The 19,976-nt window shown below is 28.4% G+C and overlaps 1 protein-coding gene across 2 annotated transcripts in view; it reads right to left on the bottom strand.

Moving 5' to 3' along the window:
* LOC100213470 (tyrosine-protein kinase BAZ1B) overlaps positions 1-19,976 on the bottom strand; it is an 88,639-nt gene that overhangs the window by 42,227 nt on the left and 26,436 nt on the right. For both annotated transcript variants that reach the window (XM_065798030.1, XM_065798031.1), the window contains exons 12-19: positions 17,398-17,466; positions 16,242-16,330; positions 16,097-16,163; positions 15,859-15,978; positions 9,895-9,986; positions 6,158-6,233; positions 4,790-4,947; positions 4,574-4,720 (exon numbers count right to left, since the gene is read on the bottom strand). In XM_065798030.1, coding sequence (XP_065654102.1) covers positions 4,574-4,720; positions 4,790-4,947; positions 6,158-6,233; positions 9,895-9,986; positions 15,859-15,978; positions 16,097-16,163; positions 16,242-16,330; positions 17,398-17,466 — 818 coding nt within the window. The remainder of the gene's footprint in view (positions 1-4,573; positions 4,721-4,789; positions 4,948-6,157; positions 6,234-9,894; positions 9,987-15,858; positions 15,979-16,096; positions 16,164-16,241; positions 16,331-17,397; positions 17,467-19,976) is intronic.

Here is a 19,976-nt window from a genome sequence, read left to right as displayed (position 1 = left end):
GAACAATATTTAGAGGTAGCTTTGTTTTAAACAAAATCATATACATGTATTCAGGTCTATATAAATAAATAAATATACATACATACATACATATATATATATACACACAACTATAAATGCCTGTTTAAATAAGCATGGTGACAATGCACTGAAATAGCATGTTGTCTGGGGCTTCAGTCAACTATTATATAGCCTGTTGCCCCAAAGAAGTGCCACTACATCAACTGAGGGTTTGGCATGGGGTAGCAATCTCTTCTTTCGTCATTTTTTTCTTTTCTTTAGATATATATATATATATTAACGAAGAAAAAATAACTTTGAATACATAGTATTCAATGGCTGATGATTGCTGTATTGGCATGAAACTTAAAGTACCATAGAAAAAGTTATTTTTTCTTCGTTAATATATATATATATATATATATATATATATATATATATATATATATATATATATATATATATATCGTTATATTTGAAATATCTTTTTAATATTGAGCACTCTTTTACCACTATGAGTTTTGTTTTATTATTATAATACAAAACAGCCTTAAATATCAATATATATATATATATATATATATATATATATATATATATATATATATATATATATATATATATATATATATATATATATATATATATATATTGATAAATGTTGTATATTGCTGAAAATACAACTCTTGTCTGTTTAAGAGTGATCAATATCTTTTTGAAAAAAATAGATCAAATATATTAAAATATTTTAAATGAGAAAATACAACTTTATAATGGAACTTGAAGTTTCATGCCATTCGGCAATCATCAGCCATATTATACCACACCAATAAAAATTTAACATACAAATTTAAATCATAAGCCATATTAACTTAAGTATAATATGGCTGATTATTGCCGAATGGCATGAAACTTCAAGTTCCATTATGAAGTTGTATTTTCTCATTTAAAATATTTTAATATATATATATATATATATATATATATATATATATATATATATATATATATATAATATATATATATATATATATTATATATGTATATATACACACACACCTATATATATACATACACATAATCAGAATACATGTATATGGTTTTGGATATATATATAATAACAATAATAATATTAATAATAATCTGTGATATACTCATGTAATGTAGTATTAAAATCAAACTTGGGATAGTTGAGTCGCTACAGATTGCTTGCCTTTGAGGGCATGTGCAAAATATTAGTCATTGCCTTTTTGACATTATCATTTATTTCCGAATCAAAGAAAGAAAGACCAACAAGATATTCCAAGAGAGAATGCCTATGACACAAAATTCATTAAAATTTCATCAGGATAAGACTAAAGCCATGCATGCAGTTTAAAATCATTCATAGGAGCTCTTTTAACTATTGGTGCCTTAATTCAAAACTGACCATAAATGGGCTAAATGTGATGCCACTTTTTTCTGACCGAGTAAGTACAAACTGATCATGGAACAGATATATCTTGAGGCAATAAATTGCCTTTAACATCAAGTATGCTGAAGTACATTGAGCAGTATGTGTTGCACTGGGAATTCAAAAGTTGACATTAGTAGTTTCACAAAGGAAGATGCAGCAAAGGTTTAGAAGTTCTGAAAAATCATCTTTTACCTTTTTTCGTCTTTAAAGATTCAGTGTAGTGAACCAGCAGTCTGCACAAAGGCTGAGTAGCTCAGGTACACAGAAAAGTGAATCACGGGTAGGTGTAAAAATAATCTGGCCCATTTTTGATCCATTGTTTCTTAAAATGTTAAAGATACTATATTAGGTTTTGCACTGAAACCAAATATAGTACTGAAAACACTGGAAAGCATAACTACAAATGCATGGTGTCTACAGCTAATCTAAACAAGCATTCCAGTAAATTACATGCATCAGTATGTATGCCTGTGTTCAAAAAGTATATCTAACCCTTGAACCTGATATCAAAGATTCCATTCATTCAAGCATCTGCAAACAAGCATTTTCCTGTTACTCACCAGTGCTTGCAGAAATCTTTGTAACTGCAAAGATTTTTTCCTTGTCACCCATACTTACAAGTATGGCCACTCTTTTGACCTTACTGTTATAACTATTAAGTCAGGAAGAAGTTTGCTACCCCAATGAAGGAAAAGTGGATCATTGCTGTGAAATGCAGTTTTGTTAACCACTTTAGAGTATTCCGATTTTTGCAGCAAGCATGTTGTAAGATACAACATGCTTTCTGCAGAAACTGCATGCTGTTCAAAACTGAAAGTTCGTCAACAAACTTCACTCAATGATCAAATATATTAACACAATCTAAAGATGATGTTAAATCACTGCTGAACAAAACCCTTGACTGCTTCTTTATTGAATGTGACTCGCTATTGCATGATTTGGTGAAAGGAGAAATGTTTAATCTTCCTTACTTTTATCAGTTAGAGTGCATTTTTTGTCAAAACGTCAATAGATTTTCCATATCTGCTTTGAAACATCTACATTTACAATATAAGTGCTGTAACAGGCGTAATGTACAGTTTTTTTAGTAACATAAAATCGTATTATTTACAACTTAAGCTTCCCTATTCTTTGTGTTGGAATTCTTCCTCTTTCCCAAACTTTCACTAGAACTTCTGGAGCTAGATGGATACTTGGTAAAATAACATCGTGCTGTGGGGGATCTTCGCAATGACATCGCAAATGGTGGACACTTTTTTATAATGGTTGAAAATAACTTTTTGAAAGAAAAAAGAAAAAGGGAAAAGAAAACATTTATAAAATAAACCAAAAATAAAATCAACAAAAAAGAAGAATAAATGTTTTAAAGAAGAAAAGAAAAAGAAATATCTGAAAGAAAATAAGTAAAAAAGTAATAAAAATAGAAGTTAATGTTAATGAATGAAATATATAAAAAGAATGGCAAAGAAAGAAAGAAAAAAACATTGGAGCCTCAATCAGCAAATCAAGATCTTTTATATTTTTTCATATATTTCTTTAGTTTTCTTTCATATATTTCTTTAGTTTTCTTTCATATATTTTTTAGGATTATTTATTTTATTACTTATTTATTTTTCTTCAGTTTTTTAGTGTATATAGTTTTACTTATTGATTTTTGTTAGTTATTTATCTTTAGTGATATACAAATTTTTTTATGGAAAGCTGTATGGAAAGTAATACCGATTTATTCAAATTATTATAATTACTTTATTATTATTAGTACTAGCTGGAGTTACCCGGCGTTGCCCGGGCCAATATTTAAACTGGCTTACCTGATATCTGTACACAAAAATGGTCCCAAAAAATGGTCCCCACTTACCCCGGGGGTCGGGGTACGGGGTCAAAACCCAGCTAAGAACCTTCTCCCCCTCGAGGACTACCCCCATGCCAAATTTCATCGAGATCGGTGGATTTCTATAGAGAACAAACAAACAAACACACACACAAACACACATTGCCCTTTATATATATTAAGATTAAGATAAGATAAGAAGATAAGATAGCTGGAGTTACCCGGCGTTGCCCGGGCCAATATTTAAACTGGCTTACCTGATATATGTACACAAAAATGGGCCCAAAAAATGGTCCCCCCTGACCCCGGGGGTCGGGGTACGGGGTCAAAACCCAGCTAAGAACCTTCTCCCCCTCGAGGACTACCCCCATGCCAAATTTCATCGAGATCGGTCCGGCGGTTTGGATTTCTATAGAGAACAAACAAACAAACACACACACACATTGCCCTTTATATATATTAAGATTATTATTGTTGTTGTTGTTGTTATTGTTATTACTATTATCATTATTATTATTATTATTATTATTATTATTATTATTATTATTATTATTAATATTATTAATATTATTACTATTATTACTATTATTATTATTATTATTATTATTAAGATTAATTGTATATATATAAATTATTTTTTTGAGGTATTTACTTGATATTAGTATTTCAATACTATTTGTAAATAGCCGTGAAAATTTCTTTTCAGAATATATATGATTGATTGATTGGTTCAAGGTGGTAATAAAGTAACACGCAAACAACATTCTTTTTGAGGTAGTAAATAAGGTTTACTACCTTGCTGTAGATAAAACATCAGTTGATTTTTTATTAAGTCCCACTTCAGTTAAAGATCTTGTTGCCATCATATTAATTTTGTGTAACTATGTTTTTTTGAAAGTAAATACAATTAAAATAGGCAATTTGCTTATAAGTGACTCATTGAATATTATATAGTTGTCAAAAAATTCAAAATAGATTTTCTGGTGAGCAACAACTGTACAAAAAAAAAAATTGTTTTGAAGCCCCTCTCTAAAGAGTACTCTCCGGACTGAATCTTTCAAATCACAGCTACCCCTAAACATGCTCCAAATTATTTTAATTTTGGTATATGTTACAATTAGATATTGAACAAGAGCAAGATTGAGGAGCAAGATATCCTGCACAAATTTTTTTTTTCCATGTGGATTTGAACCACCCTACAATATATAATTTAAAGAGTATGAGTTCTAAAAAAAATATCTTTAATTAAACATAATTAACATTATAAAAAGAAAAAAAAAACATACATCGAGTTTTCTAGTAAAGAAACACTTTCTTTTATTTTAGCATAATTATATCGTAGATTTGCTTTTAACTTTGACTCCCTATGACCCCTAATTGTTAGTGAAGAAATTAGATTATCAACATCTGCCATGTTGTCATAGTACATCCAGCTAAAAAAATAAATACTAGTAAGCAAGTTGACTGAATAATTAAAAAAACTTATACAAAATAAAATTTACCAATCTGGTCCGTAAACAGTTCCATTAATTGATTGAAGCTCTGCCCCATTAACATACAAGCCAGGGGTACCACCAGTAAAGAGCCAATATATTCTAAAAAAGCGATCATAGCCAAGCGGTTCAAGCCTCAGCACTTTTTTGCATTGGTGTGAAATTTCCTGGATAATTAAATACATTTTTTAACTAGAACTGTTTAAATTTGAATTAAAAAAATCTCATTAAAAAAAAGTTGTATGTTTAAATTTGTTTAGAGATAAAGGTTTAAATATAGAATAATTTAGAGATGGAGGCAAAAGCTAAAGTTTAAATATGTTTGCAGATTGAGACAGAAGTTTAATTTATATAATCATGTAATTTAGTTTGCAGGGGTAAGTAAACTAAAATTGGTTTGTGGATAAAAAATGAAGTTTTAATTAAGATTTGCACATTTAATAATACAATATAATAATATAATAGTATATAATACAATGATATAGAGTAATAATACAATCATTGTTTTGGAAGAAATAAAAGGTATTTTAACAAATCACTATAAATTGTCTTGTTCTTGATATAGTTAACTTAGTGGAGTATTTGCATGAATCATTGTTATTACTACAAAATAAAAAAAATACAACCAGTCTTAACATGATAAAACAAAAATTATTTTTTGAAATAAATTTGGAGAAAATTAAAACTTTTAAAGTGTAGGGAAAAAAAAGGAAAAAAAACTTGTTAAGCTCTTGGAACACAGAGACATTAATGTTCTCCTATAAATGTGTGTAACTGTAAACATATATACAAATATTTTTAAAATTTAGGCATGCAGATATATTACTACAGTGCAAAAGTAGAGTAGAGTACTTAAGCAGATTTTAGGTGTACACTAGTATATTTTACACACGTTTTAAAATAGTAAAGTTTTAAAATGGTAATTTCAGTATGACATCATTAACGATCTTTTATGCAAGGTTCAGGCTAAAATATTTGTATATATATAATTACTATAGTTTGTCACTTTTGGGCAGGTCTGATAGGGTTGGATTGAAATAGGATTAAGTCAACATTTTATTCAAGATCTTTAAAAACAGTTTTTCAAGCATACAAATTGAAAAATAAATATTAAATAGGTAAAATAAATCTAAAGATAACTTTATCTTAAATTATAATTTATTATTATGTAAAATAGAATTTATTTTAAAATTTCAAATCTAAATATGTAAAACAAATAAATATAAAGTGTAAAATAAATATATAATAAATAACAATACATAAAAAACTAAAACAGTTTTTATATAAAGAAAATAGATACAGGAAAGTAACCAATACCTCTAAGCACTTCAATTCTCAAACATTCAACAAACTATTAAAAAACATTAAACAACTTACTAAAACTCGTTTTATATTTTGCTGTTCAATACTTGCATTCATCTTGTCTACATCTTCTCTCTCTTCAATTTGTTTTCTATATAAAAACAAAACAATTCTATTAAAACATTAAAATTTAAATTACAATTTATATTTATGATTTTAACTAACTTGGCAAGTGCACCTTTTAGCCAACTTACCTTTTAAGTATCTAATAAACCTAAATTGTTTAAAAATTGATCTCTTATGGTTATTTTAGGTGACATAAATAAATATATATTGAATATATTTGCATATTTGTTTTTTTTTAGTGAAAAAAAAAAAATTTTGTCAGCCTAATTTCAGAGTTATTCTTTTTTTTTTTGAAAAATTGTGAACTTAGGTTCAACAACTTAAATAAAAAAAATATAATGTATTCAAGACTTATTTGCCATTTTGTAGACAAAAAAAAATTATTTTGTCAGTCTAATTTTAAAGTTATTCTTTTTTTTGAGTTTGTAAACTTAGGTTCAACAACTTAAATTAAAAAAAAACGTCTTGAAGACTTAATCGACAGTCTATAATGTTCAACTAGTCATATAATAAATAGAGTAACTTATGATGGCTGACAGAGGATGATGGCTACAAAGGATGAGGTCTTGCTTTAAAAACCTTTGAATGAAAAATTTTCTAACTTTAATTTGTTTTGCAGATCAGAACTGAGTATTTTTATTGTGATACTATCACAAGGAAGATTCTCATCAATGACTTACTAACTCCTCATAACCTAACTTAAAATAAATTGGAGATCAGTTAGATTTGGCTTAATTAGAGAGTAATTTTTTATTTTGTTCAATTAAGATTTTGTTTTAAAGAAATCCACAATCAGGAGTCATTTGAAAAAGTTTAAAGTATTGATTCTAATTTTTCATCATTATTGTCTTGCATCATTTTTGAAAAAAAAATCCATCTTGTCATCAGTGACATTTATTTCTTTATTTTGCACATTTTGTCTTACAATTAAGATATTAAACAATGTATAAAAAAATCTTTTTTGAATGATTGTTCGACTAAAAATCCAAAGTATTGGAACAAATTGTTTCCCATAGTGAATAGAAATCATAGTTGATTAGAATTTTAAAAACATAATTGAAAAGAACTAATTAGTTTAAACAAATTCAATTCAAAAAAAAAAAAAAAAGATATGTTAAAAATCTATAAAAGTCTTGTTTTGGTTTTGTAACTATAGGATTAGTCCAAACACAATGGATACAAAAACGAAGCTCCCATTTGCCATCATAGTGCTTTGAGATTTTTTATAGTTTGGATTTATTGGATTACAATTTACTTTTTACAATTTGTACTGTGAAAAATAATTTGAAATTTGGAATAATATTCCCATATTATCTCAGAGGAACACTCTGGAATAATATTAAATTAAAACATTTCTTTATTACATTCATAAACTATACACAGAAACAATTAAATAAATAACAATAGTTGAATTCAAAAGAAAATGACACTGCCAACGGATTAAGAAGGTTCTGGATAAGTCAAAACTTCCTGAGCTTACTCTTTTTCTTATAAGCAAAGTGAGATGGTCTAAACAGCGTTCAGAACAAATAACTGGTATTGTCAGTTTCAGTTGAAAAACCCATGTTAATTTTTAAACAGCATTTGTGCATCTTAAAGTAAAAAAAACCAACATTAGTTAATGGACTAACTTCAAAAAATCCTGAATGCAATACAGTTACTCTGTTTGAAAACAACACATAAAAAAAATAAAATCAGCATATTGCTAAAACAAAATATGATTTTTTTATGATAACCAACCTCAACACAACAACCATAACTTTATCAAGTCAAACACAAGTTTGTATTATTAATATAACTGATAGCTAAGTCAAGTTGGCAGTGCTTATTAACTAAATCCTATAAACATAAACAACTTTGAAATTGCTAATAGCAGACAGCCTAATCAGATGTCCTAGGACCTAAAATAGAAAAACACTCTACCCGTCTTTAGATTTAGAGTTTACATGTATATTGGATAGAGACAAAGCCCCGTATATTGTGATTCATTAACAGGAGAGTTTTCAGAATCTCACAGAAGATGCAATAAGAAGATAGCTCTGTTTCCCCTTTCTCACTTTTAAGTCTTTCAAATTTTCTTTGATTTCTTTATTTGATTCAAAATTAAGTTTTGAATCAAAGAAAGACCTTTCCAGTAAAAAACTTTATGTAAATTTTTATTATATATTACATAATTTAAAAGGATTCTTAATTTTGTCACTTGTTTTGGTGGTGTACCTCTATATGTTGTTGTTGTTGCGTGGATGATGCAGGGTCCTAAATCAGGGTGGGCACACAAAATTTTTATATAAAAAAAGAGGGTATTAGAGGATTTTAGAAGAGATTTTATATCTAATTTAAAAATTTTTTTTTGCAAAGTTACAAAATTTTTAATAAAAATAGATGACTTTTTTTCAAATAGGTTTAACGCTCATGTTTCCACACTTGTAGGGTTAAGACACGAGTCAATAAAAGATTTGCTAAAGCGATTTTTTTAAATCGAATGCCCTTTTAGGCGTTAACCAGTTTTGCAGACCAGCAATGGGTATATTTAACATTTTACAACCATCAAGAAATGAAAATTAAAAATTAAAATAAGGAGAGGGGTTGAAGTAGACATCACATTTTCATCTTTTTAAAGGATAGGGGAGGATAACTTCACAATACCATATTATACCAGTGGCTGAAGAAAATAGGTTGCTTACCTTATAAGATCCCATCTTACTATCCTCAATCTAATGGAGCAGCTGAAAGAATGGTAGAGACAGTCAAGTTGGGTTTAAAAGCTTATTTACCAGAAAAAGGTTTACTATACGGATATTTAAGTAGAATGTTTTTAAACTACATAATAATACCTCATGCAGAAAGATTAAGGAGTTCTTCCAAGATGATGGGGAGACAGTTAAGATCTCCCTTCACTGTGAGCTTTGAAAGTGGATCACCCTTATAGTACTGCCAAAGACCAGATTCAAAACCTGCTTCATTTATCTTTCAGGCTGGGCAAAACAATACAATCATATTGAAGAATAATTCTTCAGGTACCTAAGCACACTTTGACCAAATAAACAAATCCTTAACTGAGCCTAGTATAGTTATAAATAACAAAGATAGTATACGTTATGATCCCATCAATAACAAGAAACTCGATCATAGTATAATAGTGATAAACCTGATATGTCTAAACTACTTTTGTCTGAAGAAGAATGTACCCAAAACCAAAAAAATACATGGTCGACAAGGGACAAAAGCCAATACATTTCAGGGATGTGAAGCTGTAAAACTTTGTTATTTGCAGACAAACAGCAACAACGTTTTTTTTATGTGGCAATTATATATAATTCTATTCACTATGCCTAAAAATGAAAAATAATTTTAGAATATCTTAGGGTAGGGCAAAAAGCAATATGAATGTTATTTGTTATTACTTAAAATCTTCATGTCCAGTAAATTAAAACAACTTATTAACAGGAAATATTTGTTGCAAGTCTACAAAAGTTAAAAATAATTTTATCCCAATGAAAATTTTTTTTTTTGCAGTTAACTCTGAAATAAAAAAAAAGCTCTGTATATAAGCAGACATAGCACCTGTTATATCATGTAACACAATGTGTTTATGTGCTGATGTATCACATTCTACATCATGTAACACAATGTGTTTATGTGTTGATGTATGACGTACTACATCAACAGACTAATTTAATACTAACCTTTCAAGATCTTTTTTCTTTTGTAAATTTAGTTCTGCTTCTGCTTTTAGTACTTCGATTTGTCTTTTTGTTTTACCATGATAAGGATTTGTCTAATTTAATATATGTTCAATATATTTATTAAGTAAAACTTTTAATTAATAATAACAAGCCCCACTAAATATTTGAAGTTGTTATTTTAGAAAGTTTTAATCTTATTTTAGATTATCTTGATTAAAGTATTTAACCCTTGTGTACACAACCAAATTTACCAACATTGTTAGACGACCAGGGTACCAGGGTACCCAACTCTCTCTTTTAGGTTGTAAATTCTATGCAAAATACAATTTAACTTTTATATTGTTTATTGTTCTACATTGCTTTATTCAAAATACTCTTTCAAAATACTTTTTCAATTATCATTCCAGTTATAGTGCTTGAAAAATTAAATACAGAGTTATGGAGAAATTATCAATAGCATAATTTAAAAGGTAAAATAAATATAATTCAAGGGTGCTACTTATTTTTCCATATTGTGAAGAGTCACAATATTGAATAATATGTAAAACTATATATTTATCTCAGATTATGCATTGTTAGGAGCCAAAAGTGATATTTCTAGTAATAACTCTGACAGCAAGGATGGTGATTGATTGCCTAGTAATATGTTGTGTATACATATATATATATATATATATATATATATATATATATATATATATATATATAATATATATATATATATATATATATATATATATATTATTCATTCATTTGCAGATCCTTAAAGAATTTAATGTCAAAAAAATTAGATATAATTGCAGAGAAAGGTGATTGACATACTGCATTGTGCGAGTGAGTCTAAAACCATGAATTAACTAGTATGAGTGTTTTAATTTTTAAATTTATTTTTAGATGACAATGATGAAGAAGAAATAGAAGCATCCCAGCGGTGAAAATAGCAATATATATATAGTTTTATATTATATATATAGTTTTAAAGCATAATCACAAATAATATTATTTATATTAAGTTTATGAAATAAATATTTTTTCTTAATTTTAGCAGAACCACCAAGTACTTACACAACTAAAGGAATTGTATGGAACAAAATGCCTCCTCAGCAAAATAAAAGCCTATTTCAAAACATAGTTTTGAAATGGGTTTTATTAGCAAAGTGGTCCTAATAGGAGCACCGAAACACTCTAAATTAGAAACACTTTTTAAAGATATTTACTGTGAGAATGGCAGATACCATTACTAAATAAAAAAGCATTCTTGGTATATAGACATCTTGCTATACTCAACACTCAACCTCAAGTAAGATTCAAAAAGAGAATGGAAGCCAGTTGCAATTCAGGAAATATATTCTTTTATTGTTATTTTGATTTGTTCTGGTGTAAATAACTCTGGTTCTGTTCTGGTGTAAAATACTGATCACTTGAGTGATATGCGAGATTCTAGCTCATACCTACTGTATCGAGCAACAATGAGAATCAATAGGTTCAGAAACATTACACATTTTATTAGATGCCAATATTTTATTAGATGCCAATATTTGCAAGCAGCGCGAAATAACAGATAAAGTAGCTTTAAATCTGAACATCCTAAAAAAAATTTATCGCAAACCTATAAGCCAATAGAAAATCTAATAGTAGATGAACAACTTTATCCTTTTCGTGGTCGCACAAAGTTACCCAGTATATTACCTCAAAACCAGCCAAATATGGCATTAAAATATAGTGGATTTGTGACGCTGAAAATGCTTTTCCTTTTAATGGTAAATTTACAGTGGGAAAATTGTCATAGACAAGCAAAAAACCAAGATAAAAGAGTTGTTAAAATACTATCAGTTACGTACAAAGGCAGCGGGAGAAACATTTGCATTAATAATTATTTTACTACTTTATCTCTTGCTCAACTATTGCTCCCATGGAACATGATTATTGTTGGCACATTAAAGAAAAAACAAACCATACATTCCACCAATAATGGGTCAAAATGTGATAGCAAATTATATGAATCAGAAAAGCAAGATAAAGGAAGCGAATTCCAAAGAACTGATGTCTGAGAAAGAAAACTAGACAAATGAAAGTTTTTGGAGCACTTAGGAATAGTCACAGAAAAAGGATGAGACAATTGAATAAGGAGTAACACAAGAATGAACTTTAGTAGATGGCATAAGGACGGTAGCTCTTTAGAGCAATGCCTGTTATAGTTTTTGTAGAAAAAAGCAACATTATAACAATGTGATAATGGTTGGATGTTGGGTGCAAGAGCAGGTCCAACTGTGTTACGATGCATTTTTGCACCTTGTCTAAAAAGAAAAGAGCATCATTGGATGATCTGCCCCAAATATGGCAACAGTATTCCATACAAGGATGGATTTGAGATTTATAGAGATAAAGAATAGAATCAAGAGTGAGAAAGTGTCGAACACGATAAAGAGATGCTACTTTAGCAGACACCTCACAACTTTAGCAGATAACTCACTGATGAGTTCACCAGCCACTGTAAGCCCCATGCTATACCAGAAGTGAGGTCCTTTTAAAGCTCAAATGCCCCCTCCAAGCAATCAGAGAGTGTTGGCATCTTATCAAGACAAAAATAAAAAGTAGTATCATCAACAAACAATGCACCTTAAATGTGAGAATATCTGAAGATTGTTAATGGAAATTAAAAAGAGTATAGGGCCAAGGATAGAACCTTGAGGAACCCCTAAAATTACAAGATATAAAGAAGAGTGCTGTCCATCAAGGACAACTTTTATACTACGATTGGAAAGGAAGGATTCAATAATCTTAAAGATGTTACCTGATACACCATAAGAAGAAAGCTTATGGAGTAGACCAGCATGCCATACTTTATCAAAAGCTTTAGAAATGTCAAAAGCAATAGCCTTAACCTCTCCACCTCTATATAATGCATGATAAACCCTATTGATTATTACTTTTAGCAAATCAGCTGTAGAACGAGATCGAAACCCATATTAATGATCAGAAATTATTAGATTCAAGATGAGAAATTAAGTGCTTGTTAATTAAAGATTCAAAAACCTTGCTTATTAAGATTAAGATTCAAAAACCTTGCTTATTAAAGATTCAAAAACCTTGTTTATTATTCAAAAACCTTGCTTATTAATTAAAGATTTAAAAACCTTGAAGACTAATGGGACAGTAGTTAGACGAATCAGATGGCTCTCCAGAATTAGGGAAAACGAAAGCTCCGGAGAACACTTCTGCAAGACTATAACAGGTATGTTCTCCGGACCACAAGCTGAAGAAGAGTCTAAGCAGGAAATCACTTTAGATACAGAAGCTGGAGTGATATGAATGTCAAGCAATGGATCAACCTGTTTGTCGGCTATTTTGTAATCTCAGAATAGCGGGCTTTGGCATTAGACATTTTTACAATGGTTTCTAGCAATAGTAAACAGACGTCAATTTTATTAGGAGAATTGTTTTGCAGATAGATATGGAAGTAATAGTTTCGATTGGAAATTACAGCAGCACAATTTGAGGTAAACCAAGAAGAGGAGTGAGTCTTGACTTGGAGTCACCAAGAGGGAATAAAAGGTTCCATGCCAGCATGAATCCACGAAGTTATGTAAGAAGTACATTTTTCAGAAGTACCTAAGGGCAAAGGTGGAGAAACTGACCACTGATTAGGACTGATGGTAAATGATTCAGGTTGTCTTGAAAGCGAGTTGGAAAGTTGACTATTTGAGTTAGAGATTAAAAAAGGCAAAAGTTGTGGGCCTTAACACCTGTAGAGTCACTGACACTAGAGCCAAGTCATTCAGTGTGATGAGCATTAAAGCCACCAACAACGATATTGGCTGATGGATAAAGAGAAAGGGCGTGATCAATTTGATCAGAAATAACACCAAAAAGAGTGCAGTCTTGAGATGAAGGAGAGAGATATAGAACAAATAGAAAGGTGATAGAGTAAAGTGGTGCTAAACGAAATCACATAAAAGAATAGTCTGTGGATTCAAACCTAGTTTCACGACAAATGGGTGAATTCTTACGAATGTAAATGCCCAGACCAAGCATGTGACTATTAGAGTCTTTACAAATTAAAGGAAGATAACCATCAACACTATGATCACAAGATGAGACAGCTGAACTCAAATTAGTCTCACAAAGAGCAAGAAGGTCTTGACAATCCACACCAAAAGTTTGAACAGGGACACATGGGCAACAAGGCACTGTCGCTACTCTGATACTTTACAGCTGTTGATGGAATTGGCTTCTCTGAGAGCTACCACAGAATTTGGGAAATCTGATTAATAGCCAGCCTCAGAACCATAAAACTGAGTTTTAGAGCTATACCCTCATTAGGAGATAATAGACAAAAGTAAAACCCATGTGTTGAGTCAAAAAGATCCTGCATTCAAGATCTTAAACTGGAAACAATGTATTTTAAATACATCTGCGCCAGGCTTATAAATGAAGAAGGGGTGCGAGGATGGTCAACAGATAGAATCTGTTTACCCCTTAAGTCTTTGCCTAGGAGGCCTTCTACAAGACAGTAGACAGACACATTTACCATCTGCTCAATATGAGTATTTTTATTGAGACACCATCTCTAGCTTTTACTCAACCAAAAGCCCTGAGGAAGGGGGTGATTTAAGTCGGAGTTAGCTTCTCCTAGCCTTTGCCTAAAAAAGCATATCCTACAAGGCAGCAGGACATGAAGCAGGTTGTACTGGGTTACATGTTATCAGGGTTGTTACTTGGCTTACATGTTACCAGGGTTACATGTACTGGGTTACATGTTACATGTTTGACGCAAGTATTACATTTTTTATTTGTTTCATTGATGTGGACTAATATTAAAACTGTGGTTACAGCTCTGTATAAATTCTAAAAACAACTTTTTTTGAAATTGTCTGCTGCCACCCCTTAAATGTGTTCTATGTAATAAATTAATACTAAATTTAAAAAATTTTTGAATAAAAAAAAATTTTAGGGGTCGCTCAAAACACTTAAACATCAGACGGGTCCCCTAATATTTTGAAAAAAAAAAGTTCTTTAAAAGCATAAGGTTAATTAGGCAAGGGTAAATGTACGCATTTTAACAAACAGTTTAGAAAGAAAAAAAAAGCTATACTTTAGGAAAACTTAAGTTATAGCTTTTTTCATTTTCTAAACTGTTAAAGTATATTATAGTAACATATAAAAAAAACAGTCTCCAAATTTGACAAAATATTGCTGTTGTTTCCAGCTACAGTCTTAATAATTGATACAGTCTTAATAATTGAAAATAGCTACAGTCTTAATAATTGCTACAGTCTACAAATAATTGCTACAGCCTACAAATAATTGCTACAGTGCTAAAAATAATAAGCTACAGTCTTAATAATTGAAAATAAGTGAAGAGCTTGCTAAACCAATGATAAACATTTTGATATTGTGTGATTGGACAGCAAATATTTTAGTATATCCAATTTTAGTTTCATCGGTTGAAAGAGATTCCTCTGGATGAAAAAAAATTATTGGTTCTTGCTATATTTGTTATCAACAGCCAATAAAGAAGAGAAGAAAAACAAGAAAAAATTGCTCTCAAATGCTACAATGCTGAGAGTGATAAACTTGGTTCAAGTGTGTTGAATGTAATATATAAATGTTTTTTTGTTAACTTTTTGTACAAATTTTATATTTTATTTAGATAAATGTAGCAAATGGATAATTGAGTTCAACTAATCTTGAGAGTTCCTTATTTCGGGTACCAAAGTACCTGATTGCATCCACAAAGCATGTTCACTTCAAACTTAATTATTTTTTATGCGTCACTATCTTAAATTTGAGCCACATAAGGCATATCTAAAAGCTCAAAGTAAAATATCATCTACAAATTTACTAGATTTCAAAATTACAAGTTTACCCAAATGTGAACACAAGGGTTAAGATATAAGCATAATGCATAATTATAAAAATTTAAAATAACAAAATAAAATAAATATTTAACAGCAGCTTTACTGAATCATTTTTGCTCTCAGAACCATTAGGTGAATTTTGAGGGTCTTCATAATCACTAATTTTGTGTGGGTCCTCAGAAGCAACTTTCAATGTGAACTTATCAATAGAGCCAACAGAACTCTTATAAAAACAAAAACAAAAACTAAAAATTACAACAATTAAATAATAAAAACAAAAATACTTTTCATAATTTTTCAATAGGCATTGATAGAAAATTAAATATCAAGAAACAGAATACCTCAGTATCTTTCTCCCTCTCTTTTCTCAACCTACAGACATCTTTTCTATGTGCATCCTGAACACGACTAACATATAAATTAATTTTTTTTTAATAGTAAAGGAAAAAAAGCACAAGGTTTAATACTATTATCATTAATACTAACAAAGCTTCATGCTTTTCATTTGCTAACTCTTCATAAAATTGTGATAGTTCCTCTGACTCCAGAACAATAGTCAATAAATAAGTCAAAATCTAAATATATATATATAAAAAACAATTATCAAAAATTAAAAATCTAAATATAAAAATAGTATATATATATATATATATATATATATATATATATATATATATATATATATATATATATATATATATATATATATATATATAATTGTGAAAATTTTAATAAAATAAAAGAAACATTTTTCTAATAACAATTGTTGTTTAAGGAAAAGTTATTTACAGTTGACAAAATTTAACAATATTTATCCTATCTAATATTTTCTTGTGCAACAATGCACCTACTTTGACTATCATTGATTAGTGATCTGACAGTGAAAAACAAGCATTCAAAAAAAACATTCAATAAAACTCATATTAAGTGCTAATTAGATGATTTTTAAAATTAAATATGGAGTTGGGGCTGTGGAGTTAGAGTAGCAACATTTTTAGTGGAGTCGCTAAACAAAATCGCGACTCCGACTCCAATAGTAAAACTTCTCTGTATTGCAAGTACTTGTACAAAATATTTAACGTTCAAAGAACTTTTTGGCAAAAAAAAAACTTTTTAAATTATTGCGTAATATTTTTAAAATAATTCAAAGAACTTTTCAAAAATTTTGCTTTAGAGTTGGAGTTGTACTCCGACTCTAAAGCTAAATTTTCGAAAAGTTCAACGATTGGAGTCGGAGTCGGTATTTTTTTTATGACTCCACACCCCTGTATGGAATGTTATTAAAACTCAGTTTATCAAATATTGGACTTAAAAAATGTAATCAAATTAAAAAAAAAACTAATTTTAATTCTCGAAAAAATTAATTTAAAAATTGATTCTCCAAGCAAGATATCTGTAAATTTTCTTCTATTTTTTTTTTTTTTTTTTGTGGAGATTTTAAATCCTCAATTTTGGAGATATGATTCCTCTTTAAAAAAAATTCATTATTTTTAAAATTCTATAAAAGTAGGAGAAATTACCTTATGGTCTCTTCCGCTATTGGCAGACAACTTTTTCAGAAAATTTTTACTTAACTTAAAGTGTGCAAAATATATTAGGAAAGAGATAGGAATATATATTTTTTTAAATTTACAAAAAATACCTGCAGCTGAGAATTTGTTGACAGATCATAAAACTCTGATTTTTCTAATTCAACAGATATCATCGCTATCTAAATTAAAAGTGAAAGCAAAAAAGGAAGAAAAAAAAAAAAAGAAGAAAAAGGAAAAACATAAATATCTATACAAAAACATAGTCATAACAAAAAATATATATCTATATAAAAACATTTGGCATTACAAAAACAAAAAACAAAAAAAATTTGATATTTTTTAAGTTAATATTTACCATAATTTTAATTTGTTAATAAGTAAGATAAAATAGGTAATAGTAAGTAAAAGTAATAATGAATGTAAGTATCAATCAATTTTTTTGATAAAGATGTCAGCACAAGAGTGTGACGAAGTTAACATACAAAATACTAAAACTATCTATGCAACAAGCAGCCTTTTCAACATGTAGGAAAACGTACTCTGGATTAACTTCTTCAAGATTTGACCTGGTTGACCACTTTCAAAACATTATGCACTGAGTCATAGTCTTTTAAACATAGTATATGACCAAGTAAGTAAATTAAAACTAATTAATATATAAGTCAGAAACACTTGTACTCATGACAGATAGTTGTTCATATGTAAATAATGGTTCACACATATAGATTGTGCTAGCTACTTCAACTTTGTATGAATATATAAAAATTAATCAATCAAAAGAAAACACAATACATTATATGATTTAATGGTTGAGGTAATTTGAAGATGAAAACATTGTATCAAACATAAGAAAATTAAAAGCTTTTTGCATTAAAAATACATCCAACATGGTGGCAGTTAATATATTGATAGTAAATAAATAAGATTGGATGTCAGCATACAGCTGTTTTTTGGTTTAAATTTTTAGGCTTGTAATCTATTGAAGAACAACATAAATTCTGAAACATTTCTGAAGAGAAATACAAATCACATCCAGAAGAAAATTACATTGTCTGACAATATATAGCCTATGTATGTGAAGCTAGAGTCCTCTATTACTAACACATGTTCTTAGGTAATTGTTCAACTTCAGTATTTGGCAAATAAGGTTTAAAACCCACTAAACAGTGTCAGATCTCTCATTCAATAATTGTATTGCTATCTGACATCTTTTGATATTTCTCACTTTAAATTTTGTCTGTATTTTTCTGCAGAAATCTTTTGTATTTCTGCGCAATAGGTTACAAATTTTGGATCTTTGATAGTTCAAAATTTGGACCTTTGATATATTTAAGTTATGTGTTGTTTTGGTATGCAAAAGTTTATTTTAAATTTTATTTATTACAATTTTATATAATTTTCAGTTTTTAATATAACTTTTCAATTTACTGAATCATTTAAAATTATTTTTTAAAATTAAAAGCAACACCTAAAACTAAAAACAGCTTTTTTAAATTAAATCTTTAGTTTAACACATTGTTTGAACTGCAGAAAAATACAGGACAGTTAAATTGACTTTAACGTGATTATATTTATTTGTTCTTTTTTTATTAAACAGTAAATAAATAAACATTAAAGATTTTAATAATGCTATTAAAGCATAAACTTAAGTAAAATCAACAGCAAAATAATTTTGCTATCTTATCATATTGAAAGCAACATATTTTAATGTCTTTTTTAAACCATTAAATAAAGTCACTTATTTCTAATTTTTATAATTTGTGTGATATCATAATAGGTTTGTAAATAATCAAAATACAATAATATTTAAAAAAACATAAAATATTCAAAAGAAACTTTAAACTTGTATTATAAGTGAATGTATTCTTTGAGTATTCACTTTTTGTTAAAAAAAGAAAATATTATTACTTCTTCTTAAAATGATTTTTTTGACATGGTTATTTTTTGTATATGGTTGCATGTAATAAACAAAAAATAAATCTAATACTTAACCATAATTTATAAAAAATCTAATATATCATTTTATACTTAAAAAACTAGAATATTTTATACTTATCTTAAATAAATTTATAAATTATGGTGTAGAGGCATCTGAACCAAATCCCTAAAAGTAACACATTTAACATGTTCCTATAAACAATGACCTATTTTCATGAATAAAAGTTATAGGTTTGCTGAATATAACAACTAAAGTGTTAGACTATTGTGGCTCCTAGTAGTCAAACACAAACAAGGCTGTTGTGCATAAAAAAAAAGATGGGAAGTCAAGTTTATTAATGTTGCTCATATTTAATGTTTTGTTGACATCATTAAAAAAAATTTTTAAGTTTTTTTATAGAATGAAAACAACATTATTTTAAAACTTTTAAAACAAAAAAAAATTAAAATTCATAAGATGCATTTATACAATGTATAACGTTACTATCTAACATAAAAAATCTTTAGTACTAGTCACTATTTTATTGAAGCCATCAGAATTTCTGTATTTTCATATTAAACTGTATTGCACTGCATGTTGTTTTTTTTATTACTTTTGTCATTTTTTAAATTCCAAGAAACCCTATCTAATCAACAATTTATTTATCATTCAACAATTATAGATATGCTTAAACTTCTTGTCAAAAATTTGATAGTATCATAATAATACAGAATTTCAGTCACTTACTTCCATATTTTATTAGAAACTTTT

This window comes from Hydra vulgaris, chromosome 05 (genome assembly GCF_038396675.1).
Source record: "Hydra vulgaris chromosome 05, alternate assembly HydraT2T_AEP".
In the NCBI taxonomy this organism is placed as follows: Eukaryota; Metazoa; Cnidaria; class Hydrozoa; order Anthoathecata; family Hydridae; genus Hydra; species Hydra vulgaris.
The sequence above is the reverse complement of the archived record's forward strand: the minus strand, read 5'-3'. Positions and strand labels throughout refer to the sequence as shown.